The sequence below is a fragment of the Syngnathus scovelli genome, chromosome 22 (genome assembly GCF_024217435.2).
Source record: "Syngnathus scovelli strain Florida chromosome 22, RoL_Ssco_1.2, whole genome shotgun sequence".
In the NCBI taxonomy this organism is placed as follows: Eukaryota; Metazoa; Chordata; class Actinopteri; order Syngnathiformes; family Syngnathidae; genus Syngnathus; species Syngnathus scovelli.
The window spans coordinates 6,677,010-6,704,475 of record NC_090868.1 but is presented as its reverse complement, the minus strand read 5'-3'; the positions used below and the strand labels follow the sequence as shown (position 1 = coordinate 6,704,475).

Here is a 27,466-nt window from a genome sequence, read left to right as displayed (position 1 = left end):
TGTTCTGCTCATCAACACTGTAGAGGACAAATACAAATATTTACTGGAAGGATATATGTTGGAGATGGGCACTACTGGTACAAGTGAAGTGAAGCAGTCTGGTTTATAAATTTATGAGTACAAGTGCAATTAAAAGTAATTTCAAAAAGACCAATTGAGATACCAAATAGGAATCAAAATCCAAGAAATGGCAGAAAACTAAGTATAATGATGTGAAAAAAGAAACACCAGGACAGACTCACCACCACTGACTGACTACTATAATTGATCTGGCATATGAAAATGAACAGAGTAAAAAAATAAATAAATGTTGTTTTATTAAAGAAGATGTTGATCTTGCTATTATGCTCATCAACACTGTTGAGGACAAATACAAATATTTACTGGTAGGATATTGTTACCATAATAAATATTGACATTTTCTTTTTTTATATTCTATATATATGTTTAGATGATCCAACGAGATTTGCACTTTGTAGAATGCCGCTTTATGGAAATAACCCATTTATATTCCAGTTTATGGGCGGATTTGCCACATTCAATATGGCAGACAGACTGATATACCGTGGCAGAGGGCTGAACTATCGCAAGGCGTAAGCTTGTATTGTACCTATGGCTGTTTCTACTATATATTGTGTCTATGGCTGCCACGAAGAAGAAAATAACACGCCGAAGAAGAATTCCGAATACTTTGGGTCGTTTACGGAAGTCAACATGGATAACTTGTCTCGCGGCAAAGATGCGTCCATAAATTTGTCGTTAAAAGACGGTAAAATAAATAAAATAATAAATAATAACGTAATTTGAAAAAATATGGGAAATTTTGCGTAAAATGAATTATGTTTCTGAATTTGTAGAGTTCTACGCAGATTTCTTGTCTGGGGATTTCGATGTGAAGGTTTATGCAGCTCAAGCGATCCACCATGCTGTCATCGCTGAACAGCTGGCGAAGCTGGCACAAGGAATCAGTCAACTTGATAAAGAGCTGCACAGCCAGGCAGGAACGCCACACACACAACCTTCAAGTCACCGAATTGTGGCTGACGTTTGCAGTCCATTTTCGAGTTTTACCTAGAGATGAAAGAAAATAGTGATCCCTCGCTACTTCGCGTTTTGTTTATCGCGGCTTCACTGCATCGTGGATTTTTTTCCAAATCAAAAAAATCATCTAAAAGTCAAAATAAAACTTCTGAATTGAGGAAACGTGTGTCTAGCCTTTAGGGCAATGTAATATTGCTCCAAATGTTTGTTTACATTCCTTTAGAAGTCCGTTTTCGCGTGTTAGCACGATAGCGAATTAGCATCTTTCCGCTAACTCGTTAGCCTGCCCAGTACTTCGTGTTGTTGACCGTACTTCGCGGATTTCACTTTTTTGGAACCAATTACCCGCAGAAAACGAGGGATTACTGTACATCGAATTTTGATATTCTGGTTGGAATGGTCAATTCCACCAAAGTAACAAAGCACCAATTTTTAAATTTTTTTAATTGGGTATTGTTTTGTGTGTGTGTGTCAGACATTCGAACTGTAGAGATGACACCAGCACAATGTGATTGGTCTCTTATAGACTATATGTACTCTTTTATAATAAACAACAGTATGTAATATGTTTTTCTTTGCATTCCAGGTAGTTGCCAGACATGAAGACTTACTGGCTCAGGCAACTGGGATAGAGTCTCTTGAAGGTACTGCTATCTTTTATAACACAAAGGTAACATGACAAAATATGATCATTGCAAAGTTTTACTGAAAAAAAAACACCTTTGTCTTCAGGGGTCCTCCAGATGATGCAGACGAGGATCAGTGCACTACAGGCAGCTGTTGACAGGTAAACGTTGTGGCCCCTAACTGTCGTCATGTTCTTTTCCAGACTGACGCAATTATCATTGGATGCTTTTATGTCTCCTGTCAAACACATATTGATAAGTGTAAAACTGTAAGATTATTCAGAATTCAATTTGTTAGATATAAAATGCTCTTTTATTTTCACGTTAAGAAATATGGTTAAAAAGTAAAGTTTACCTGGCCTGGTGTGTTACACTGTGATAATAAAGCGTGTCCTGATTTCCTCCTGATGTATTTTCAGGATAAGAACGAAAATAGTTGACCCGTACAACAAGATCGTGGCCAGGATCACTCAGCTGAGCAGATTACAGGTAAGGCCTGTATATTTCTTTATTTTTCACAATTTTTTTTCTTTACATTTGTCATTGGTATGAGTGATAGTCAAAGCAGTACCTTCACTCAATCACTCGTTTCTGCTATCCCCTCACTGTCCAGGTGGCCTGTGACCTTCTGCGGAGAATTATTCGTATCTTGCACTTAAGCAAGAGGCTTCAGGTTCAGCTTCAGGGTGGCAGTCGGGAGATAACGAAGGCTGCTCACAGTCTCAACGAACTAGGTCAGGACATTGTTTTGTCGAATATACAGTGAAGCCTCTTAGTTCTGTTACACAGGAACACTCTGGATGTACTGCAGCTGTCTTATAGCTTGTTTAAAGAGCCCAGTGAGCAGACCATGTGTAACCAGCACTGTGCAAACACGTACAGTAGCGTCATCATTTAGATGTAGTATCTGTGTATCATCTGCAGAGTTGTGGTTGGACACTTTACAGCTGTGAATGGAAGCTTGTACAGCATGAACAAAAGGGTTCCGGGATTGACCCCTGAGGAACCCCGAAGGTCATAATCATTTGGTCCGAGACGCGATTAACAATTTCAATAAAGTACGACCTGTTCTTGAAACAGGAATTGAACCACTTTAGAGTTGTACCAGGGGTTACCGCCCAGTGTTCTCACCTCTGTAAAAAAACAAACAGAAAAAACAAATGGTACAGCAGAGCAACAACTCTAATTTTGCCCGGATCTGTATTCGGGCGGATATTAGCTGTGTTTTTATTGCTCCATGTCTCATCTGAAAAACAAAGTTTGTAAGAGGAAATAAATGTATTAATGAAATGGTTGTGTGCTGCATGCTAAAGATTATCTAGAGTTGAACTGGATGCTGTATTCTTGTGAGAGATGTAAATTAGAATTCTCTAATCAGAGTCTGAATTTCCCTCTCATCTAATTTCTTGGGGTTGACAGTAATTACTTCAGAAGAAAACGCTTTCGTGGACCTTCAGTTAAAGTCATAGTGGCCATTAGTATTGTGATCTGAGTTGTTGAGGTGGCCTGAGATTAGAATTTGTGGGGGAAAAAACGTTAAATGTTTCATTCATTTCAGATATGGCATTTTTGCGCTCATTCCATAGTCACACTGCCACATGTGGAATTCATTAAAACATTAAATTGTTTTTCCTTTCTCTTTCTTTTCCCCTGCAAATACACCAGATTATCTGTCACAAGGAGTCGATTTGAGCGGCATTGAGGTGATTGAGAATGACCTGGTACTGATCAGTAGAGCAAGGCTGGAGGTGGAAAACCAGGCCAAGCGATTATTGGACCAGGGCACAGAAATTCAGGTAAGAAGTCGCACACACACGCACACGCACACACGCACACGCACACACGCGCACACACGCACACACACGCACACACACGCACACACACACACACACACACACACACACACACACACACAAAGTGGCAGAACATCACATTTCTAATGCGAGTTTTGGATACTCTCTGCAAATGAAATCGTTATTTTCTCTCTGTGTGTCAGAATCCTACGCAGGTTGGTACCGCCTTGCAGGTTTTCTACAACCTTGGTAGTCTGAGGGAGACCATCAGCTCCGTTGTGGGGGCTTACCAGACAAGCATACGGGACAGCATCATCAGTGCTCTGGACATTAAGGGCCTGACACAGCCGTCCAACCCCAGAGGTAAACAACTCAAAACACACAAAATGGTTGAGAAAGATGTTCATGGTTGGAATCAGAGATCCTTGCCGAAAGCAAGAAACACAAAATATAATATGCTGTTATAATTCTCTAGGGCAGGGGTGCCCAATATGCGATCGACCGGTCGATCACCTAGCCACTACTGGTCGATCGCGTGACATTAAAATGTTTTTGGGTCTTTTTCGCACTTGACGCGTGCGCAAACAACGGCGCTAACAACACAACACTAACGCTCGCGAGTTCCCTCCAATTGTCAGATCCCTGTTTTTACTCTTAAACTTAAGAAAGGGTATAAAAAGGGCAGCTGGACATAGTAAAAAGATTTTTAAAAAAAGTATCACTTTCATAGGGAATGGGAGGACTTTTTTCATGTTGACATACATATATATATATATATATATATATATATATATATATATATATATATATATATGTATATGTATATATGTGTATATATATATATAATGTTTGGGCACCCCTGCTCTAGGGCCTCTTTCTTCTTTGTATTTGCACAACCATTGTGTGACTGTGCTGTATTTGCACAAATTTCAAGTGTAGCCAACGGAATATCTTCCCTTCAGGTGCCCCTGGAAGAGCAGTTCTTCCAACTCCAGGCAGCACAGCAGCTTTCCGCGCTGCTCTTTGGACAAACCTGGAGAAACTAATGGACCAGATATGTGCTGCCTGCAAACAAGTGAGGAAGTAAAGAATAGGAGATAATATGAAAAAAAAAGATTTTCAGCAATTCAGTATCATTTTTTTTTCCAGGTGCAGCATCTTCAGAAGGTCTTAATGAAGAAAAGAGACCCTGTTACTCATAAGTGTTTCATTGATGAGATTATTAAGGTAATAGTAATAGTTTAGGATTTTTCATTGTAGTACTCTTTTTCTTTTGTTTTATTTAGTTATATTTTTCAAATGCCTCATGCCTGTTTTTATTAGTTTTAGCATTAATTTTAGTTTTGCAATACAGAGTATTTGTCAAGTGCAAGATGAAGGAGAAAAGTTTATTAGATATTGTGTAAAAAATACGAATATCAAATGATGAGTTAACCTTTCTCCTTTTGTTCGGACATACAGCAAGACCAATTTAAATATCTAATGAGTCTAGAATGAACTTTGAAGGCCAATGTATGATTATTTGATGAAAATGTTTGCTAATGTTAGTTTTATGAACGTAAGATGTAATTTCAGTATTTTTAAAGCATTTTTGGTTTTCTTTTATTAATGCTTTACAGTTTCAGAATTTTTTTTATAACCTTGGTCATCACCATTGTTAAGGATCATAGTAAATTGTTGCATTTTGTTTGACAACAAAAACACAAAATATCGAATTGCCTATCTTGAAGGGTTTTTACCCCAATGTATAGCAGTTCTATTTATTTTTGCTATGAGTGCTCGAATAATGCACATTGAGCCAAAGTATAAAATGATAATTTTGTTTCATATAATGACAGGATGGTGAGCCCGATATACTCCGCACCTTTTGGACTGATGTAACTACCAAATTAAGAGAAGAATTTCACAAAGCAACTCAAGGTAAGAATCTGCTTTACCTGTAAAGTATTTGCAACAGAGTTGGGGGAAAAAATTTTTGACATGGTCAATTGTGCGCCTCATCCTTTATTTTTTCTACATCAGCCTCATCTTTTCTGAAGCAAGCGTTTGAAGGAGAGTATCCAAAGTTGTTGCGACTCTACAACGAGCTGTGGCGTCGTCTCCAGCAGTATAGTGCCAGCCTGCACAGCTCGCTGATTAACAGCGGTGGGATGGACACCACTCTGGAGCCAGAAACGGACAGCCTTGACCTATTCTCTCAAAGAAAACAGGACTACAAGTGAGCATTTCATTTGAAGAAAAATTTGTGTTTGACCTGTAAATCTATCTATTTGTGTGTGCGCAGTCTAGAAAGAGCCCTGAAGGATTCTCTTCAACCGTATGAAGCAGCGTACCTCTCCAAATCTCTCTCTCGGCTCTTTGACCCCATTAACCTTGTGTTTCCAATGGGAGGTCGCAACCCGCCCTCCAATGATGAGTTGGAGAGCATCATCAAGACCATCAGCAGGCAAGTACCATATTTTTCCAACCATAAGGGGAAAGTCTCAATGATGATTTGTTTTGGGGGGAAGTTTCCATATACAGTGATCCCTCGCTACTTTGCGTTTCGTTTATCGCAGCTTCACTACATCGCTTTTTTTTTTTCCAAATTAAAAAAAACGTTTAAAAGTCAAAATAAAACTTTTAAATTGAGGAAACGTGTCTAATCTTTAGGACAATGTAGTATTGCTCCAAATAATCGTTTACATTCCTTTAGAAGTCCGTTTTCGCGTGTTAGCACGATCGCGAATTAGTATCTTTCTGCTAACTCGTTAGCCTGCCCAGAACTTCTTGTTGGTGACCGTACTTCGCGGATTTCACTTATCGCGGGTGGTTTTTGGAACCAATTATCCGCAATAAACGAGGAATTACTGTACGGGACAAACTGGGTTATAAGGCGCATTATCACACATTAATGGAGACGAACCAGTACAGCAAATGAGTCAAACTTTAAAGTTCGTTTCGACATGAATACATAAGGCGCACACAGTCAATTTTGAGAAACAGATTTTAAGTGTGCAAAAAATCCAGCACATTACTTGCGACTTCCCTGAATACTCTGTATTTGCTCAAATAATGGCCCCCATGCAAGATGCCAAGTTTCTTACCTTTTTAAATAGCGTTTAATGAGTTTAAGAAAATCTGTTAAATGTCTTTGCTTTATTGTTTGCAGTGAGCTGAATGTTGCATCCATGGATTCAGACCTTTCTCTTGCTGTTGCCAAGAACGCTGCCAAGACCGTGCAGCTCTTCTGTGTCAAGTCTGAACAGCTGGTACGTTCACCATATATTTCCCGGATTTTAAGGCGCACTTAAAATCTTTTGAATTTTCTCAAAAATCGATGGTGCGCATTATGAATGAATGAATGATGTGTTAAAGTTGAATAAAGGTTTACGTATTTGCTGTACTGGTCTGTTATCTCTTAATGTGCCTTGATGCAATTTATAGTCTGGTGTGCCTTACAGCCCCAAAAATAAAAATAAATAACTCTTTGTATATATGCAGCACCAGTATGGAACAGTTTTGAAACTAATTTTCTTTTGGTTGTGTAGTTGTGTACTCAGAGTGATGCCAGTCAGGTGATTGGCCCATTATCTGAAGGCCAAAGGAGGAACACTGCAGTAGTCAACTCACTCTACCGTCTGCAGCAGGCCGTTGCCAAGGTTTGATAAAGATTCTGAAATTCAGGGATGGTTGGTCTACATATCTTGTTGAAAGTGACCGTTTTGTTTTCATTTCTCAGATCATTTCTGAATTGGGGTCATGTCTGACATCTCCCGTAGAGGCGCTCTCTTTGTCTTTGGAGGTGAACAATCAAGCTCAACTAGATAGAGATAAATGATGACGCAGACAAAATTTTCTTCAACAAGATTTTTAGTTGGACTCCAGTTTGCATTGTAATTTAATTTTACCACTGTATGTGCGTGCATGCAGTCACATTGGTTTCTATTTTTTGGAATTCAGGAAGTGCTGGCCCTGATGAGCAATGCAGTGCAGCCGCTCTTGCAGTCAGTCAGTGATTCTATCGAGGCAATCATTATCACGTTACACCATGAGGACTTCTCGGGGTCAGTTATTTCCTTGAAGACTATAGTACATATACATTATACAGTGTTATGGCTACTCTTGTATTCCAAAAATTGTCACCACAAAAATAAGAGTAGCTTGTAAGGAGTCTTAAACCCACTAAACCAAAAAGCACTCGCGGAGATAGGTCTTCAATCCAACAAAGGTATTTATTTACATTAAACGTAAATCTCTGGGTTGACTTTAATACAAGAAAAATAAAACAATAAAACATAATCTAGTAATGATTTTAGTGGTTGAAAAAAACAGTATCACTACTCCTCCTTCAAAACCAAGAACACCCCCCCCCCCCCCCCCCCCCAAATAAAAACCCTACACCTGTCCTAACTCCCTCATTATAGGTAGAAGGTGGCTGCAAAGGAGGAGGAGACTTGACTGGCACTGGTACTCTCTGGCTTCACATATAAAACAGAAATAATTCATAAGCCAGACCACAAATAATAATTATATTAATACAATCAACATAAGAAATTAAATAGGCTCCAACATACAGTAATCCCTTGTTTATCGCGGATAATTGGCTCCAAAAACCACCCGCAATAAGTGAAATCCGCGAAGTACGGTCACCTACAAGAAGTACTGGGGGGCAGGCTAACGAGTTAGCGGAAAGATGCTAATTCGCGATCGTGCTAACACGCGAAAACGGACTTCTAAAGGAATGTAAACGTACATTTGGAGCAATACTACATTGTCCTAAAGGTTAGACACCTGTCTCCTCAATTTAGAAGTTTTATTTTGACTTTTAAATGTTTTTTTAATTTGGAAAAAAAATCTGCAATGTAGTGAAGCTGCGATAAACGAAACGCGAAGTAGTGAGCGATCACTGTATATAATATTTATAGTATATTTTGTGTGTGTTGCAGTCTATAGTACATATTCATCATATGTAATATTTATAGAGTATTTTGTGTGTGTGTTGCAGCAAGCTGCCCAGTCCTGATAAGCCTGATGTTGTCTGCTCCCTCTACATGAAGGAGTTGCAGGGGTTTATCTCCAGAGTCATGACTGACTACTTCCGACACTTTGAGTGTACAGACTTCATCTACGAAAGCACCGAGTCCATAGCTCAGAGAGCGATCGAGCTGTTCGTTCGGCACGCCAGCTTGTTGCGTCCACTGGGCGAAGGCGGGAAGATGCGTCTGGCCGCTGACTTTGCACAAGTTTGCTCTTAAAATAATGTTTTTTAGTTGACTGTACACATGCGTTATTTGGAGTAATTGTAGTTGTCTTTTCCAAGATGGAGATGGCTGTGGCTCCGCTATGCAGACGAGTGTCGGATTTGGGGAAACCTTATAGAGTGCTCCGATCTTTTAGGTATGTCTTTGACTCTTTAACTTGACATTGAGGAAAAGCTGAGCGACTTTGTCGAAATTGCCAATCATATAAAGAATTTAAAAAGCGATACATTAGCACGTGACACGTTTAGACAAGTTAACTTCAAATGTAGCATAAAACGAGAGTACATTAATTTGTTACGACTTGCTGATCATATAAAGAATTTAAAAAGCGATATATTAGCACGTGACACATTTAAACAAGTTATATTCAAATGTAGCTCAAAACAAGAGTCAATTAATTTGTTACAATATGCTGACAAGGCAGTTAATGTGTTTGCACAAGTATGCTCCCTGTTCCTAGTAGGATGTGGCTGTGTTGAAAATTAACCAATCTCATTCAAGCTCATGTTAAAAACAAACATATAGTATTTGCTCTGCCCTCCACTCGGCCCTCACCCATCTGGAGAGAAAGGACTCATATGTGAGGTTGCTGTTTGTGGACTTCAGCTCTGCCTTCAACACCATTGTGCCGCAGCGACTCATCTGCAAACTCGACGAGCTGGGCCTCAGTACCTCCCTCTGCAACTGGATACTGGACTTCCTCTGTCAGAGGCCTCAGGTGGTGCGTGTTGGCGACAAAATCTCCGCCAGCATCACGCTGAGCACGGGGGCCCCCCAGGGCTGCGTGCTCAGTCCATTACTCTTCACCCTGCTGACGCATGACTGCACTGCGACCTACAGCGACAACCGCATAGTGAAGTTTGCTGACGACACGACTCTGGTGGGTCTCATCACAAAGGGCGACGAGACTCGGTACAGGTCGGAGGTTGACCTTCTGACCACGTGGTGCAGGGACAACAACCTCCTGCTGAACGTTAATAAGACCAAGGAAATCATTGTTGACTTCCGGAAGGGTCACACAACACACCTGCCGCTGATCATCGATGGTGCTGTGGTGGAGAGGGTGAGCTGCACCAAGTTCCTGGGGGTGCACATCAGTGAGGACCTCTCCTGGTCCGCAAACACCTCGTCACTGGCAAAGAAAGCTCAGCGCCGCCTGTACTTCCTGCGGAAGCTCAGGCGTGCATGTGCTCCTCAGGCAGTCCTGTCTACATTCTACCGTGGCACTATTGAGAGCGTCATCACCAGTTGCATCGCTGTCTGGGGTGGTAACTGCACTGAACAGAACTTGAAGGCCCTGCAGCGCATAGTGAATACGGCTGGTAAGATTATTGGTGCTTCGCTCCCCTCCCTGAAGGACATTTACACCTCCCATCTCGCCCGCAAGGCAACCTCGATTGCCAGAGATGTGAGTCACCCGGCTCACTCTTTGTTTGACCTTCTGCCCTCTGGGAAGAGGTACAGGAGCCTGCGCTCCCGCACCACCAGACTTGCAAACAGCTTCTTTCCCCAGGCTGTTAGGGCCCTGAACTCGCTACCCCCTTCTGCGTAGCGTGTGGCACTGTTGCGCTATTTTCGGGAATGTCTGCTGTACGCGCACTTGCTCCTTTTTTTTCTGCTCCTCTTATTTATTTATTTATTGTTGTGTTATTTATTCAGCACGCTTTTGTTATACTTGTTACTTGTTTGTCTGTTGTGAGCCATGTCTTGTCACCGTGGGATAGGGGGGAACGAAATTGCGGTTTCTTTGTGTCTTTGGCATGTGGAGAAATTGACAATAAAGCTGACTTTGACTTTGAATACTCAACATGCTCCTTACGAGCTGCATGCTAATGCTGACATTAAGCTAACTTTGACGTTTGATGTGCAAGTATGGCCAATATTGGTAACGTGAGCAGAAATAGGCTGCTAACCACAATAACAGGCTGTTATTGTGGCCACGGGCAAAGCATAACAATACTTCCAATCAACATTGTTAATGTTACTCTACATTACTGTTGATGCTATCTTTCAGGCCACTGCTGTTTCAGACAAGTAACCTGATAGTCAAGAGTCCGGCTGTGGGTGACCTGATTCCTTACAGCACTGTGCTTCACTTTCTCTTCGCTAGGGCTCCGTCAGAGCTCAAGTCACCTTACCAGGTCTGTACCAATTACACACATTTATCACTGTGAAATTAAAAAAAATAAAAAAACAGTCAAAAATGCTTTTTTTTTTTTTTTTTTTTAAGAAGATTGTAGTTGATGTACGGTTGTCCCCTCAGAGAGCTGAGTGGTCGGTCACTCGTTACTCCCAATGGATGGATGACCATCCGTCAGAGAGAGACCGTCTCACGCTCATCAGGTAATCAATGATTGTTTTTGTTTTTTTTGTGTACTATGATCAGAGATGGGGACTCGAGTCACTGTGACTTGGACTCGAGTCGACTCGAGTCGCTGTTTTGATGACTTGTGACTTGACTTGACAAAAAATGAAAAAACTAGAGACTCGACTTGGACTTGGAAGTTAAAGACTCGGGACTTGACTTGAGACACGATGACTTGAATGACTTCAGTGTTGTTTAGTTTGTTTTCAGTTTGAATATAAAATTAATAATACATTTAAAAAAATATTATCGATAACACAGTAGAGCGCAGGCTGAGAATGGAGTTGTCATGATTGGATCACTACCCTGTCAATCAGTCGTGCCCTCTCTACCTACCAAACGTGTTTATTGGGGAATCACACCCCTTTATATCAGACGTGCGCAAACATGTCAGCGGGAGCGGTACCGCGAGTCATCACCTTCGGCTATCGCAATTACTTTTACGACGGCAAAAGACGGACAGCGCAGTGCGAGATATGCAACAAAAACATTTTGGACAGCCAGACGACAACTTCAAACTTTGTCCGTCATTCTGCCAAGTAAGTGCTTTTCATTTATCTAAATAGGTGTGTATATATAGCTTTAATGCAATGAATATGATGATGAAACTGAATTAAGTATATATGATTTAATATGGAGCAAGTTAATAAATAAAAACTAGTTAACTTGACTTGGACTTGACCTATTTAAGGACTTGACTTGCCCAAGAAAAAAATGACTTGGGACTTGAGACTTGAAGGTAAATACTTGAGACTTACTTGACTTGCACATGTGTGACTTGGTCCCATGTCTGACTATGATGAACACCCGAGACAAATACGTTACAAAAGACTTTTAACTTGCAACCTAATAAAATTATTCCGATCTCATTGTGATTTTACAGCTATCCTCTGTAAAGAAAAAAAAAAAATCTATCAGTTTTGCACTGAGTAAAATAATTTCCAGATGTAAGTTGATCATTTGTATTTTTCAACAGGGGCACTTTGGAGGCGTATGTCCTTTCTGTAAGGGCTCGGCAGGGGAAGGAGTTTGCACCAATCTATCCCATAATGCTCCAGCTGTTGCAGAGGGCCACCTCATTGGAAGTGAAAGGATGATGACAACTGAGTGCTCAAAATGGTTCTATGCTACTACGAGTTAGTTCGACTTCTGCTTTTTGAGTTGGAACTAATGAAAAATTAAACTTTGGCCAAAATCTAATTGTGACAAATCAAGTGGATGAAATAAGGACATTTTAAATCTTAAGTTAAAAAAAAAAAAAAAAAATTCGATGTGAACTTTGGAACATTGTATTTACGTATTTAAAAAAATTGCAGTGACAAAAACATGCTTAATAATTTGGAACCATCACAGTGAAACTAACTTTCTGTCTGAATGGATTCATTTTAATAATAATGGCAGTAATATAGGTCACAAGTATTTTCAGATGGGCCATTTCCACTGGTTAGGAGGAGGCTCCTCAATCAGAGGTTCCCATGGTTTCCACTCGGTCATCTTTCTTGATAGAGCCAGCTCACATTCGGCCTGTAAACATGAAAACAGCACCTTCATTGTATTACTGTGCCGGACTTAAATTTAGTTGTACAATTAAATTGAAATGAAACAGAAAATGACTATGTATCCATCCTAATCATTCAATAATAATTAATGTTCTTTGCTTAGTCAAAATCCCATCTCAGTACCTGAAAAATTATTTCTTCAATTTGTCCACAATTAATCTTCTTCTCTAATTGCTCAACATCAGGCTCCTGCAAACAACATTTACTTGTATTGGATTGATCAATTAAATAGTTATAAGGTAACTGACCGTTTTGACGTGGCTGAACCTCTCATTGACCAACTGTTCAGTATACTTCCTGTAGGCAGCATCCTGTGGCATGCTCTGCACTGATGCCAGGATTTTTGAGTAGAGAATCCTCAGTCGCTGAGTGATGTTTTGAGGAATCAAACAGGTGGGGGGAAACAAAGACATCTTGATTGAATTATGTGTTGGTTCGTTTTTATATTTTCGAACATGCTTCATTTTAGTTTTGTTTTCCTTAGTTTTGGTAGTGTTTTTTCTTAATGGTGTATTTATCAAGTGTTGCTTAATAAAGTATACTGCAAATCTCAAATGACTGTTCGACCTTCCTCTGTTCGGTAAGAAAATAAATTTAAATGAACCCCATAAGCATGTATGTATCATACATAAAATAGTGAAAACAGATCATTTTGTAGTTAATCTGGAATTTATGAAATTTTTTTAAAAAGCATTTTCATTTTATTACCGTAATTTTCGGACTATAAATGGCGTTTGGTTGGGGGCGACTTATGATGAGTGACTTATGTGTTTTTTTCAAAACTCCCCCCCCCCCCAAAAAAAAAATGAAACCGCAATAAACGAACCGCGATGTAGCAAGGGATTACTGTAATATGAATTTCACCGGCATCATTAGCGGCTTTGTTTCTTAGTGACACGGAGGACGAAGAGTTTGAAGGATTTAAGGATTTGGAGTGACACAGAAGGTTTGAAAAACTATTATGGCTTTTACGCACGCCCGGTCCTACTCTACGGAGCTCTCTTTCACCTCCGAGGATAGAAGTCGGGGGCCAGCGCTCGGCCGGGTGGCTATCCGGGGACGGTGGATGGGGCTCGGTCATGGCTTTTACGCATGCCCGGTCCTATTCTATGGATCTCTCTTCCACCTCCGTGGCTGGGAGTCCACGCCACCACACGCCTGGAAGTTTGTTTTGTTAAATACAAAGAACCGTTTACCAAACCCACGTCTTTCCTTGTACTTTGTTAACGCTACAATATAGTTATATACTAGATCTGTGGAATAATGACAAGGCTGACGTCAGGGCGCATGCGCAGCGTTGTTGACAAAGGACGAGGAATTTGATCGATGGATTTAATGATTTAGACTGCACAGATGGTTTGATAATATTATTGCTTATATAATAGTTATTTGATATCTAATTTATATATCGTTATATGGGTCTGTGGAATATTTTGAAGTGCAAGCGCCATCAGCGGCGCGCACCCATTGTTGACAAAAGGACGATCGATGGATTTAATGAATTAGAGTGACACAGATGGTTTTATAAACGTGTTATGTAATAGTTTTTTTAATAACTCTGAATGATACGTAAGGCCCGTTCTCAGCTTTTCGTTTGTGTTTATGTCACGTTAGCATACCTATCGTTTAGCCTGTTGTTGCTCGTTCATGTCTGTTCTTGGTGTTGGATTTTGTCGAATAAATTTCCCCCCAAAATGCGACTTTTGCTATGGAGCGACTTATATATGTTTTTTCACGTCATTGTGCATTTTATGGCTAATGCGACCTATATTCCGGAGCGACTTTTAGTCCGAAAATCACGGTAATTGGTTTTAGTAATTTTTTGTTTAGTGGTTGGGAAAGTTTTTAACTCTTGTTATAACTTTGCAGTGCACCAATAAAACAACAAACCAATAATTCCTATTTTTGAGCTACCTAACTAAAAGCTGCATTATTGTCACAAAGCAATTGACACTGCTGCATTGGTTTAAGTAAATTTTTAGATAGGTTTAAACACTGGGGGAAAAAAAACCCTGAGCTGGACAAACCAACAAACAAACAAAATACATTGATGTTGAATGTTTAATTTGTTTTCTTGCCCATTTTGGAACCTCTGGAGTTTTTCATTTGATGGCGACATAGTATGTAGAACATGACCGATTTATCGTTCTACCAATTAAATCTGCCGATTATAGCTCTTTTTAAAATAATCAACATCAAACCAAATTTGGCCGATTATTTTCTTAGTCTCTCATGCTGACTGGTGCCTGAATGGGGCAGATTGGAATTAGTGAAATGAATTATTTTCTTTCAAGTATAGGCATTGGCCTAAAAAAAACCATATCAGTACATATAGGGGGATTTGTAATTGTTTTTTTTCTTTCTAAATTTGTCATCACGCAAAATGTTGCTGACGCACACTTTCTAACCTCATGTGGATTTTGGGACACTGCCAGGCCAACCAGGCCAGTCGTCTGCAAGAGAGCAATGGGAGATTATTTGAATTACAGCAATGAACACATCACATCCATGATTATACTATCGGATAAAAGAAAGCATTTGTAATTGGTGTAAATTATCTTTGTGAGATAAAGAAACATTTATGCAACTGTTAATTGCAATGTCTACCATTATTTAATGTGAGATGCACATCTTATAGTCCCAGAATATTAGTAATTTATATTACTTAATTTAGTCATGCTCTGCTACTTTGTCTTGAATCATACGTTGGGTATTATTTGCGTTCATTTGAAGCATTGTGTGCACATCAATTACTGCAATGTATTTTTTCCATCGTTACCAATCATATTGGATATTCTTCGATAAATAATCATACAGCATAGCTTTCTTTAGCTAATGCCATGAATCACTGTGAAAGCAGAGCATTTCTACACACACTGATAATAACTAATGGTGTGAACATATTTTATAATATAACACATCATTATTTTACTCTGGTACCCAAACATGTAATGCGTTTAGGCAAAAGTAAGACGAATGGGAAACATTTAATCATTTCCTCAAATCCCAAAATATTTTCTTGACAAATCAGCTACATCCAAATCATAACAAATGGATTAGAGTCTTGCTTGTGGCGAATTGCAAAACTTTTTTTTTTTTTTAACGGTGCTTGTGGAACAGACATGTGGTGAATGTGGATAGTGTATTAGCGGAAATTTACGTACAAATAAGTCAAATGGCTCAAGAAATGAGGTAAGCTACCACGCTAGTTAAAGCGGTCACTTTTAAGCTGTGCATATGACGTCAATTGCAAAAAAACGCTATTGGAACGCGACGATCAAACGAACAAAGAAATTGGCTTCTTTTTAGCTTTTGGTTCATATCAAAACAAAAATCATTGACCTCTACTTGTACCTTTTTCAGCAGTCCAGCCATCGGATCAACACGGGACGGTTAGCGATTTCCGGCCACTTGTTATGACGTCACGAAAGGAGCCTGACACGGAGGTTGGTGGGGGTACGCTTCCCAACTTCGTTATATTGTGCACCAGTGGTTCTTTACCTGGGTTCGGTGAATCAGCTTCAGGGGTTCGGCGGAGCTGGTATGTCATTGCCCCGCCCCCCCGTCTGCGGATGGCCGAACACATCGGTACGCCCCTCCCTAAGAAGGGTTCGGTGAATGCACATATGAACCTGATGGGGTTCGGTACCTCCAAAAAGGTTAAGAACCACTGTTGTACACCCTCTGAACTGTGAGGCGAACCAGTGCCGCCTACTACCTAAATTAGTTTTAAAATAAATACGTACCATATAATTACTATTAAACTCCAAAACCCTTATTCTTTCTATTGCTTGTGTGTTTTGGCACGATCTATTACTGCAGAACCTAAGTTTGCTTCAACCTGATGTCACAAACTGATACCCAAATATTTTCCCTCAGGAATTTCTGGTAAAGAGCCAAATTCATGATTCAATCAATCACAGTAAGTCACCCAGTACAATAATGCAAAGCAGCCCCAGACAATTACAGTACCCCCACCATGTTCAACTCTTGATATTTTGTTTTTCCTGAAATGCTGTTTTTACACTTTCCAAAAATTCAACTTTGATTTGACTGACATGTTCACTCACCTTAACTAAGGCCAGAGAGGCCTGCAGTACTTCAGATGTGACCTCCTGAATGAGTCGACGCAGTGCTTGGGAAAATTTCCGTAGGCGAAGCATCATGACTTTTCTACGTTTCCTCCATTTGGAAATACTAATTGCTCTCATCGTAGCTCTTTGCCTTGTAAATACAAATGAATATCAGAATACTACATTTGTTAAATGTGTGGCCTGTTAAGAAATGGAGTCCTGTAGTTGTGCACTTGAAATAAGCCAAGTAAACGTTTTTTGTCAGAAAGATGTTTACGATGTATAATTTGTATGTGAATAAGAAAAGACGGATGAAGTCTCAATTTGGGATCTTTATATAACTAAAAAAACACAAGTTACACTACACAGAAACAATACAGCAGATAGACCAGTTGTTTTGAATCACTCTGATTAAAAATCACATTTTGTAGAAATGAGTTAAAAAGTGGTACAGCACTAATGACGGTTAAGGCAATCTCCTGGTTTTCATGGTGCTGACAATACCTGATAATGACCTCGATAAAACCAACTATTTAAAAATATATTAAAAAAAAAAAAGGTACATACAGCTACAGTCCGTTTTGAGAAACTTTTCAAAGTCAAGGTAAAAAAATATATTACAAATCTCAAGTATTTACAAACTGCTTTTCTCTACAAATGTGTCTAAATTGACTCTGTTCTGAATCTAGTAAGAGTAACACATCCCTAAATATCTTACGACATTAATCTCCTAAGCACAAAAATAAGTCTCTAAACGCTCCAAAAATCTTTGTATATAGTAGCTCTACTTCATTCCTGGGAGAAATCCTTAAAAGAACATCCTGTGAGTGGGGACACAATATATATATCAACAAAAGTGATTCTCCTGCGCCTCATTTGTCACACACCTGTAAATGTTGGGATCCAGGAGAACAGCCGTGTCGGTCGGCAGCTTGGACAAGTGCACAACTTTGGTTTTCTGCTGCAATCGGTCACTCTCACTCACCCAAACGTCAGGGAGTCTTCAAAAAAAAAAAAAAAAGTTATCCGTCGACATTTAAAGACAGATTAAGATAAGCACAAAATCACAAGAATGGGAGTGAAAGAAAAAACTACATGTCTTCAGGTGTCCAGTGCAGAAGGACTTTCACTTTGCCAGATTCTTCTTTCCTCCTTGCTATTACCTGGAAACACACATATGCTCATAAAAACGCAAAAACACGAGTACAGTTGTTTTTTTTTTTAACCTATGTGTGTACCGTGCTGTGGAACACAACACTGTGTCCGTTTCCAAGGCTCTCGATATGTGTGGCCAAGTTGAGGCATATAGCTCGATGGCGGATGGCGTCCATGGTTTGGGCGTCAAAGAAATCATGTGGACGGGCTAAAGAAAGAAGGGGGGGGGGGGGTCGATTCATGCATTATTTGTCTAATTTATAGAATTTATTACAATATGGGTAGTTCTCTATAAGAGTGGTCCAATTGGACGGCTAAACCCCGGACTCGCGTCGAGTCATTATTTTCTTCCCTTTACAATCAAAAAAATTACTCCAGACAGAGATAAAATTAACAACCTGAGCTGTGTGTCAAGCGTGGGGTCCGTTTTATTGATAAATTATTTTCCGTCAATTGCACGCACATGTGCGCGAGTCAGCAGCATATTTACTAATTTGAGATTGAAAACGGATTTTAATTACTTGTCAAAAATGTTTTAATGGTCATGCGCTGTACGTACGGAGTGAACGTCTATGCTTGTTCTTGAGCTTCCTCCTCTTGTTGAGGCCAGCCTTGGACGGAGATTCCTCCTTCATTTTGCCTTGATTGGAGACTTTGGACGAACTCTGCGAACTGAAGTGAGTGGGGACATGGCGGGCCAGCCCACCCTGGGAGGCAAATGTGGCATTGCAGCCTCCAACCACACACTGCACCCATACAAATACATTACAAGCCAGCAGACAAAGTGTGCGGTTTTGACAATCAATTCATGAACCGCGTGTCACCTTGAATGGTTTGTCGCCGCTGTGAGTCAACATGTGTCTCTGTAGCCAGCTCTGACTGGTGGACGGTGTGTTGTACACTTTACAGCCTTTCCACAGACACACAAAAACCTGTGCGGAGCAAACCGAAAATGCAAGTCGAGAAGTGACTTAAAGTAGCTTTCAAATTGAGAAAATCAAAATTAACAAACTAACAGGTACTGTCATACAAACATGGAATAAAACTCACTCCTCCTCTCTGTCCATCAACATGGGTGGCTCGGATGTGATCGGCCAAATCGGGGCTGGAGGAAAAGTGCACTTGGCAGTGATCCCAACAGCACGTATAACTCAACGATTTGCTGTTCACCGGAATGGAGCCGTTGCCAACAATCACGGCCCCGCCGTGACTGTTCAACGTTGCTGGTGTGGAACGGCCACTTGATGCTATGCTCTCCATGTCCATTAGAGTGCTGCTGATACTAGAAGATCAAAGACAACAAATAAGTTAGGGTTGTGATGGCAGAATGGGTCTTATGCTTCCTCATATAAAACGTGAGTGGGCCTATTTTTTTGGACTGATATGCTGGATAATATGGTACCTCAATAATATTAAAATGTTGAGTGAGTTACTTTAGAGAGGAAAAATAGAACATAAGTTCTTATTTTGTGTTCAGTAGTTTTCTGCCATGTGTGAATGATGACAGTACGTCGTCATAATTTTGAAAAGCAGAATGGCAGAACTGTTAAGTTGAACTCATCATTTATTTTATTTAACTTCTGTTATCCCACATTTACACTTTGTTTTAACCAGGGCTGTGGACTCGGACTCGGGGACTCGGTCGGACTCAGTCATTTTTGGCGGACTCGGTGCTGATTTTGACAGAGTCCACCGAGTCCGACAATAAAAAAAATATCCATCCATCCATCCATTTTCTGAACCGCTTAGTCCCCACCGGGGTCGCGGGCGTGCTGGAGCCTATCCCAGCTGTCATCGGGCAGTAGGCGGGGAACACCCTGAACCGGTTGCCAGCCAATATGTTCAATTTTATTTTCATCATGCTGCTGAGAATGCGTCCGGCCTCAAGGCAGCGACTCGGACACTAACAGCAATGCCAATCAGCCAAGTCAGCGTAGAGCGCCTGTTTTCCGGGCTCAAGTTGATCATCTCTGCTCAGCGCGGCGCGATGAAGGCTGACTTGGTTGAGGCGATTTTGTTCCTAAGAACAAACTCAAGTCGTTGAATTGAAACTTGAAAGTATCTGTTTATTGTATTCATTTATATGTTTAATAAAGCCCCTTATGATGAGTGATATAAATGGACTTAGTTTTCCCTCGCCCGGACGCGGGTCACCGGGGCCTCCCTCTGGAGCCAGGCCTGGAGGCGGGGCTCGAAGGCGAGCGCCTGGTGGCCGGGCCTTTGCCCATGGGGCCCGGCCGGGCATAGCCCGAAAAGGAAACGTGGGTCCCCCTTCCCATGGGCTCACCACCTGTGGGAGGGGCCGAAGGGGTCGGGTGCAATGTGAGCTGGGCGGCAGCCAAAGGCAGGGACCTTGGCGGTCTGATCCCCGGCTGCAGAAGCTGGCTCTTGGGACATGGAATGTCACCTCTCTGGCTGGAAAGGAGCCCGAGCTGGTGTGCGAGGCAGAAAAATTCCGACTGGATATAGTCGGACTAGCCTCCACGCACAGTTTGGGCTCCGGTACAAGCCCTCTCGAGAGGGGCTGGACACTCTTCCACTCTGGAGTTGCCCACGATGAGAGGCGTCGAGCAGGTGTGGGTATACTTATTGCCCCCCGGCTGGGCGCCTGAACGAGAGGGTAGCCTCCCTCCGCTTTCGGGTTGGGGGACGGGTCCTGACTGTTGTTTGTGTCTATGCACCTAACGGCAGCTCAGAGTACCCACCCTTCTTGGGGTCCCTGGAGGAAGTGCTGGAGAGCGCTCCTTCTGGGAACTCCATCGTTCTACTGGGTGACTTCAATGCTCACGTGGGCAATGACAGTGAGACCTGGAAGGGCGTGATTGGGAGGAACGGCCCCCCCGATCTGAACCCGAGTGGTGTTCTATTGTTGGACTTTTGTGCTCGACACGGATTTTCAATAATGAACACCATGTTCAAGCATAAGGGTGTCCATGTGTGCACTTGGCACCAGGACACCCTAGGCCGCAGTTCGATGATCGACTTTGTAGTCGTGTCATCGGATTTGCGGCCGCATGTTTTGGACACTCGGGCGAAGAGAGGGGCAGAGCTGTCAACTGATCACCACCTGGTGGTGGGTTGGCTCCGATGGTGGGGGAAGATACCGGTCCGACCTGGCAGACCCAAACGCTCTGTGAGGGTCATCTCAACATCAACATCTGGCAGAATCTCCTGTCAGGAAGAGCTTCAACTCCCACCTCCGGCAGAGCTTTTCCCACGTCCCGGGGGAGGCGGCGGACATTGAGTCTGAGTGGACCATGTTCCGCGCCTCCATTGTTGAGGCGGCCGACCGGAGCTGTGGCCGTAAGGTCGTTGGTGCCTGTCGTGGCGGCAATCCCCGAACCCGCTGGTGGACACCGGCGGTAAGGGATGCCGTCAAGCTGAAGAAGGAGTCCTATCGGGCCGTTTTGGCCTGCGGGACTCCGGAGGCAGCTGACAGGTACCGGATGACCAAGTGGAACGCGGCTTCGGCGGTTGCTGAGGCAAAAACCCGGGCGTGGGAGGAATTTGGTGAGGCCATGGAGAATGACTTTCGGACGGCTTCGAGGAAATTCTGGTCCACCATCCGGCGTCTCAGGAGGGGGAAGCAGTGCAACGTCAACACTGTTTACAGTGGGGATGGCGTGCTGCTGACCTCGACTCGGGACGTCGTGAGTCGGTGGGGAGAATAGTTCGAAGACCTCCTGAATTCCACCTTCACGCCTTCCATTGAGGAAGCAGGGCCTGGAGACTCTGAGGCGGATTCTCCAATCTCTGGGGTCGAAGTCACTGAGGTAGTTAAAAAACTCCTCGGTGGCAAGGCCCCGGGGGTGGATGAGATCCGCCCCGAGTTCTTAAAGGCTCTGGATGTTGTGGGGCTGTCATGGCTGACACGCCTCTATAACGTTGCGTGGACATCGGGGACAGTGCCTCTGGATTGGCAGACTGGGGTGGTGGTTCCTCTCTTTAAGAAGGGGGACCGGAGGGTGTGTTCCAATTACAGGGGAATCACACTCCTCAGCCTCCCTGGTACGGTCTATTCAGGGGTGCTGGAGAGGAGGGTCCGTCGGGAGGTCGAACCTCGGATTCAGGAGGAGCAGTGTGGCTTTCGTCCTGGCCGTGGAACAGTGGACCAGCTCTACACCCTCGGCAGGATCCTCGAGGGTGCATGGGAGTTTGCCCAACCAGTCCACATGTGTTTTGTGGATTTGGAGAAGGCGTTCGACCGTGTCCCTCGGGAGGTTCTGTGAAGGGTGCTTCGGAAGTACGGGGTGCCGAGCCAACTGATAAGGGCGGTTCGGTCCCTGTATCACCGATGCCAGAGTCTGGTCCGCATTTCCGGCAGTAAGTCGGATTCGTTCCCAGTGAGGGTTGGACTCCGCCATGGCTGCCCTTTGTCACCGATTCTGCTCATAATTTTTATGGACAGAATTTCTAGGCGCAGCGTTGAGGGGGTCCAGTTTGGGGACCTCAGCATCGCATCTCTGCTTTTTGCAGATGACGTGGTGCTGTTGGCTTCTTCAGGCCGTGATCTCCAGCTCTCTCTGGAACGGTTCGCAGCCGAGTGTGAAGCGGTCGGGATGAGGGTCAGCACCTCCAAATCCGAGTCCATGGTCCTCGATCGGAAAAGGGTGGAATGCCCTCTCCGGATTGGGGATGAGATCCTGCCCCAAGTGGAGGAGTTCAAGTATCTTGGAGTCTTGTTCACAAGTGAGGGGAGGATGGAGCGCGAGATTGACAGGCGGATCGGTGCAGCGTCAGCAGTAATGCGGACCCTGTACCGGTCCGTTGTGGTGAAGAGAGAGCTGAGCCAAAAGGCAAACCTCTCAATTTACCGGTCGATTTACGCTCCTACCCTCACCTATGGTCACGAGCTATGGGTCGTGACCGAAAGAACGAGATCCCGGATACAAGCGGCCGAAATGAGTTTTCTCCGCAGGATCTCCCTTAGAGATAGGGTGAGAAGCTCGGTCATTTGGGAGAGACTTGGAGTAGAGTCGCTACTCCTCCACATTGAGAGGAGCCAGATGAGGTGGCTCGGGCATCTTATCAGGATGCCTCCTGGACGCCTCCCTGGGGAGGTGTTCCGGGCATGTCCCACCGGTAGGAGACCCCGGGGACGACCCAGGATGCGCTGGAGAGACTATGTCTCTCAGCTCGCCTGGGAACGCCTTGGGATCCCCCGGGATGAGCTGGATGAAGTGGCTGGGGAGAGGGAAGTCTGGGAGTCCCTCCTAAAGCTGCTGCCCCCACGACCCGACCCCGGATAAGCGGAAGAAGATGGATGGATGTTTAATAAAGACAAAGCCATCACAAAACTGTTGCAATTATTTAGATTTTGATCTAAATTAGCCTTGAATAAAGACTAAGCAGTCACATGAATTAACAGAAAAAATTGACAGCCGGACTCTGTCTCGGTGGTCATGAGGCCGGACTCGGACTCGGTGCAAAAATCCGACCGAGTCCACAACCCTGGTTTTAACATTTATAGTTAATGTTCAAATCTATCTGAAAACATTGTAAGTACAGTTAAATGTTTTATGATGACAAATATTTGACCCTCAAATGGATTGATTCCATTTGGTAAAATGTGCTGTTAATTTGAGGGAATTGATTACGATTGTTACCTTACAATTTTTGTTGATGCTTAAATTGGATTATTGCAATTGACCATTTATTTTTTCTTATAATTTCATAGCTTGAGTGAGAAATGTCTTTGGGGAAAACCAACCAATTGTAGACCCAGTTGCTACATTTCGGTGCGTTTGTTTTAATGTGTCTATAAATCAAGTTGAGTTCAGAGTGAAACAACAGCGCCACATCTGGTTACAGCCAGGTATTGCACTCTAATTTCTTTCAGTTGTTTCAAGACATGAGGGAGGATGGCAGCGGCACGCATTTAAATTTTAATATTCTTTTCATTTTGGCTGAATGTGCCGTTATTTGCACAGGAAAGGTTTAAAAAGGCTGGCGCGTTTGGGTTATTTTAGGGGAACCTATTCTTAGGAGTAATATTTAGACTACCAGTGACCAAGTCGCCATGCTTCTTGAGTTACTACTTTCCCAGACCTGTCCTCAGAATCCATCCGACTGAGCGGCTCCCCGTCCGACGAGGTCACTTCCACGCTGGCTCGTCTTTTCACGCCGTGCTCGTGTTTCTCCGCGGCCTTTGTATGCTCGGAAGAACCGTTGCCTCCCTCCCTTTGTTCTGCTTTCAGCACCCGGGAGCCCTCTTGGGCCGACTCGGTGCTAGTCGCCAGACTCCCCTGTGCAGGACTTTTCACCGGCTCGGAGAGTTTGCCGTAGTCTCCCTCGTCTTTGCCGTCGTCAAGCAACGAGTTGTTTTCCACTCCGGCACGGCGACCGCCACGAACGTCCATTCCGAGCCCAATGTCGTTCTTTTTATCCAGTTCCTGTTTGGTGTCCGACACGGCCTGTCCCCCAAAGCCGGTGTGGACGGTTTCTCCGTTGTCATTGTGCTCCAACGTTGACTGAGAATCTTGTTCAACTCCCCTGGAAGTTATCTGAGCCATATTTGCCCTTCAATTTTGTATTTTGGGGTTATTCCAGTGAAAATGTTGCTTTCCTGACGCTTTCCTCGTCCACTCAGTCTGCAATTCAAGCATTGAACACAGCAGGCGTTCGTGGTGACGTCACGACTCTTCACGGCCGAAGATCGTAAAATCTAATTTATTGTCACTCGTTAACTTAAATTTACTCCGCCCCAAAAACTATGGACTTTCAAAATAACATCCCGCATGTGAAATAAGCAATTAATCTTAGCAGCGCTACGTTGAAGAAAAAAAAAACTGAAACAGTTGCAACTTAACTGCAAATCCAGCACCACCGCTTTAGTTGGTAGTAGTGATTCATTTTCACTCACATCGAAAATCTTTGGCATTGTGGTGGAACCCCTCCACGTGTTCCAACAAACAGAAAATGAAGAAATTCTCATCTTGCAAGGTGCATGTAAGATTTCACTTTTATCATTATTATTATTATTATTTTTTAAAGAATCCCACAGTATACTTAATGAAACGAAAATTGTTAATTTCTGACCAACTGAAATACGCACGACCCTTGACACATTTTTACGATTTTTTTTTTCTCTCTCCCTCAAATCAGAGATGCTAGTAAACTTTTCTGAATTAATTTTTGGGTGCTAATTCCAAATCCACCCCATTTTTTTTTCACTGCACACAGATCTCCATTTGCCTTGATGGATGGATGAGGGATGGATAATACAAATATTTGTCTGCATACTAGCCTTTTGTGCTTTTTAAACTTTTTTTTTAGGCATTTATTGTTAGAACGGTGTTCTACTTATACTGACCCATATAATTTGGCCAGAATTGTATTTCACCTTCAGGAGGTAGTGATGGAACTGTTTTTAAAATACAGCTTTAATTTTATGAATGAAATATAGCTTTATTTTCATATACAAACAAATAAAAGTTCCCCCACTACCCCGATGGAGAAATGCAATTCTGACCAAATATATATACGGTAATCCCTCGTTTATCGCTGATAATTGGTTAAAAAAAAAAAAAAAACACCCGCGATAAGTGAAATCCGCGAAGTACGTTCACCCTCTCATCTGTACATTTTTTTGTGTCAATAAATGTATATGAAACCATTTAAGTGCATATTTTATTATTAGAACATTAAATAATTTTTTCAAACATGTAAATAATACATTAATAGTATAAATAACATACAGAATTTTTTGTATAAATATTGAAAATATAAATATTATACGTGTGTGCGTGTAACACGTTAACAAGAAGTACTGGGCAGGCTAACGAGTTAGCGGAAAGATGCTAATTCGTGATCGTGCTAACACGCGAAAACGGATCTCTAAAGCACGGTGTCAAACTCAAGGCCCGGGGGCCAGACACGGCCCGCCACATCATTTTATGTGGCCTGCGAAGACAAATTGTGCATCAAATTCGTGTGTCATTACTAGAATTGCAAATTATCTTCAGTTTTAATAATATCTTTTTTTTAAAATATTTGTCCAGTTTTTACTCGTCTAATTTGAAAACGAGTTATTTGTCAGTTTGTTTTGTAGCTTTTACTGTATATAGGTGCTCATACATTTATTTGACATAGTGGCCCTCCGAAAGAAGCTATGACTACCAATGCGAAAAAAATGAGTTTGACACCCCTGCTCTAAAGGATTGTAAACGAACATTTGGAGCAATACTACATTGTCCTAAAGGTTAGACACATGTGATCGTTCATTTCTCTTGTTAGGAGACCCACTTACTACATCGTCAATGACTCTTGTACCACTGTAACTGAGATATGTACCAAACGTAAAACAGGAAGTAGTATCACCTGAAAACGGCCTTCAAAATAAAGCACCATACCTCAAATCAAAGCACGACTGAATAACATAAATAACATGGAGAAATCTTAACACATACTGTAAATATGATTTTAGAATTATTATTATTATTTTATTATTATATTTTTTTCATAACACCAGATTGTTTACTTGTTTGTCTGTTGTGAGCCATGTCTTGTCACCGTGGGATAGGGGGGAACGAAATTTCGGTTTCTTTGTGTGTCTTTGGCATGTGGAGAAATTGACAATAAAGCTGACTTTTGACTTTGAAGGTACAAGTGTACTCACTGTAAATATGTTTTTAGAACTCTTATTATTATAACTATTTTCTATAACACTGTACAACACTGCAAATATGTTTTTAGAACTCTTATTATTATAACATTTTTTTTTTATATAAAAAGGTACAAGTGTACGCATTGCAATTGTGTGGGCACTCCTTGCCTTCTGCTGCCGTGTGGGCAAGTTTTGTGCCATAATTCTTCAACTTAGAAGTTCTATTTTGACTTTTGAATTTTTTTTAATTTGGAAAAAACATCCGCGATGTAGTGAAACGGCGATAAACGTATATATACGTATATATAAAAAAACTTTTCCCTTCAAGCTCGGGTCCTCTACCAGAGGGTTGATATTTCTCAAGTTTCTCATGTTTTTCCTAATGTCAACTCTTTGTCTACCACCACAATGTCCGGTTGGTTCGCCATTACCATTCTGTCTGTCTGGATCTGGAAGTCCCAGAGGATCTTGGCTTGGTCATTCTCTACCACCTTTGGAGGTGTTTCCCACTTGGATCTTGGGACTTCCAGTCCATACTCTGCACAGATGTTCCTGTACACTATTCCAGCTACTTAGTTATGGCGCTCCATGTATGCTTTACCTGCCAGCATCTTACACCCTGCAGTTGTGTGCTGGATTGTCTCAGGACCTTCTTTGCACAATCTACACCTGGGGTCTTGTCTGGTGTGGTAGATTTGGGCCTCTATTGCTCTGGTGCTCAAGGCCTGTTCTTGTGCAGCCAGGATCAGTGCCTCTGTGCTGTCCTTCAGACCAGCTCTTTCTAGCCATTGGTAGGATTTCTGGATATCAGCCACTTCAGCTATGTTTCGGTGGTACATCCCATGTAGGGGCTTGTCCTCCCATGATGGTCCCTCCAGCACCTCATCTTCCTTTGATGCCCAATGTTTGAGACATTCACTGAGCACGTGATCCGTTGGGGCCTTATCCCTGATGTACTTATGTATCTTGGATGTTTCATCTTGGATAGTGGCTCTCACGCTCGCTA

General features: G+C 42.3%; 2 protein-coding genes across 13 annotated transcripts; one reads left to right on the top strand and one right to left on the bottom strand.

Annotated features, from left to right (window-relative positions):
- The first annotated feature begins 610 nt into the window (after nt 1-610).
- On the top strand, nt 611-13,182 carry cog5 (component of oligomeric golgi complex 5). 6 transcript variants are annotated; one of them, XM_049761358.1, is made up of 22 exons: nt 611-769; nt 858-997; nt 1,628-1,685; nt 1,774-1,828; nt 2,087-2,156; nt 2,281-2,401; nt 3,333-3,463; nt 3,664-3,823; nt 4,423-4,535; nt 4,610-4,687; nt 5,299-5,380; nt 5,483-5,678; nt 5,745-5,906; nt 6,612-6,711; nt 6,991-7,101; nt 7,182-7,244; nt 7,403-7,506; nt 8,448-8,685; nt 8,763-8,839; nt 10,718-10,844; nt 10,967-11,046; nt 12,045-13,182. In XM_049761358.1, exons 1-22 carry the CDS (start codon nt 613-615, stop codon nt 12,163-12,165), a joined length of 2,544 nt encoding a protein of 847 aa, XP_049617315.1. In that variant the 5' UTR covers nt 611-612; the 3' UTR covers nt 12,166-13,182. The 6 variants fall into 6 exon arrangements, with proteins under 6 accessions (XP_049617315.1, XP_049617314.1, XP_049617313.1 ...); XM_049761357.1 differs by having other exon boundaries at nt 10,937-11,046; XM_049761356.1 differs by having other exon boundaries at nt 10,934-11,046.
- LOC125992393 (NADH dehydrogenase [ubiquinone] 1 alpha subcomplex subunit 5) lies at nt 12,432-24,512 on the bottom strand. Of its 7 annotated transcripts, XM_049761373.2 has the most exons (12): nt 23,904-24,504; nt 18,906-19,137; nt 18,680-18,787; nt 18,415-18,601; nt 17,939-18,063; nt 17,796-17,863; nt 17,588-17,701; nt 16,698-16,851; nt 15,036-15,080; nt 12,876-12,992; nt 12,751-12,816; nt 12,432-12,592 (listed from the first exon to the last, which is right to left on the bottom strand). In XM_049761373.2, the coding sequence occupies exons 1-12, from the start codon at nt 24,365-24,367 to the stop codon at nt 12,491-12,493; spliced, it is 1,782 nt and encodes a 593-aa protein (XP_049617330.1). In that variant the 5' UTR covers nt 24,368-24,504; the 3' UTR covers nt 12,432-12,490. The 7 variants fall into 7 exon arrangements, with proteins under 7 accessions (XP_049617330.1, XP_049617333.1, XP_049617336.1 ...); XM_049761376.2 differs by lacking the exon at nt 12,876-12,992 and having other exon boundaries at nt 23,904-24,509; XM_049761377.2 differs by lacking the exons at nt 12,432-12,592; nt 12,751-12,816; nt 12,876-12,992; nt 15,036-15,080 and adding an exon at nt 15,999-16,227 and having other exon boundaries at nt 23,904-24,512.
- Between the last annotated feature and the right edge of the window lie 2,954 nt (nt 24,513-27,466).

Excerpts from the sequence above, each read along its gene's own strand:
- cog5 (XM_068649541.1), top strand. The coding sequence starts at position 613 with ATGGCTGTTTCTACTATATATTGTGTCTATGGCTGCCACGAAGAAGAA. Across the intron at positions 1,829-2,086 it reads CTACAGGCAGCTGTTGACAG|GATAAGAACGAAAATAGTTG; the intron begins GTAAACGTTGTG and ends ATGTATTTTCAG. Across the intron at positions 5,907-6,611 it reads ATCATCAAGACCATCAGCAG|TGAGCTGAATGTTGCATCCA; the intron begins GCAAGTACCATA and ends TATTGTTTGCAG.
- LOC125992393 (XM_049761373.2), bottom strand. The coding sequence starts at position 24,367 with ATGGCTCAGATAACTTCCAGGGGAGTTGAACAAGATTCTCAGTCAACG. Across the intron at positions 17,702-17,795 it reads CACTGGACACCTGAAGACAT|ACTCCCTGACGTTTGGGTGA; the intron begins GTAGTTTTTTCT and ends TTTTTTTTGAAG. Across the intron at positions 12,817-12,875 it reads GGTTCAGCCACGTCAAAACG|GAGCCTGATGTTGAGCAATT; the intron begins GTCAGTTACCTT and ends TGTTGTTTGCAG.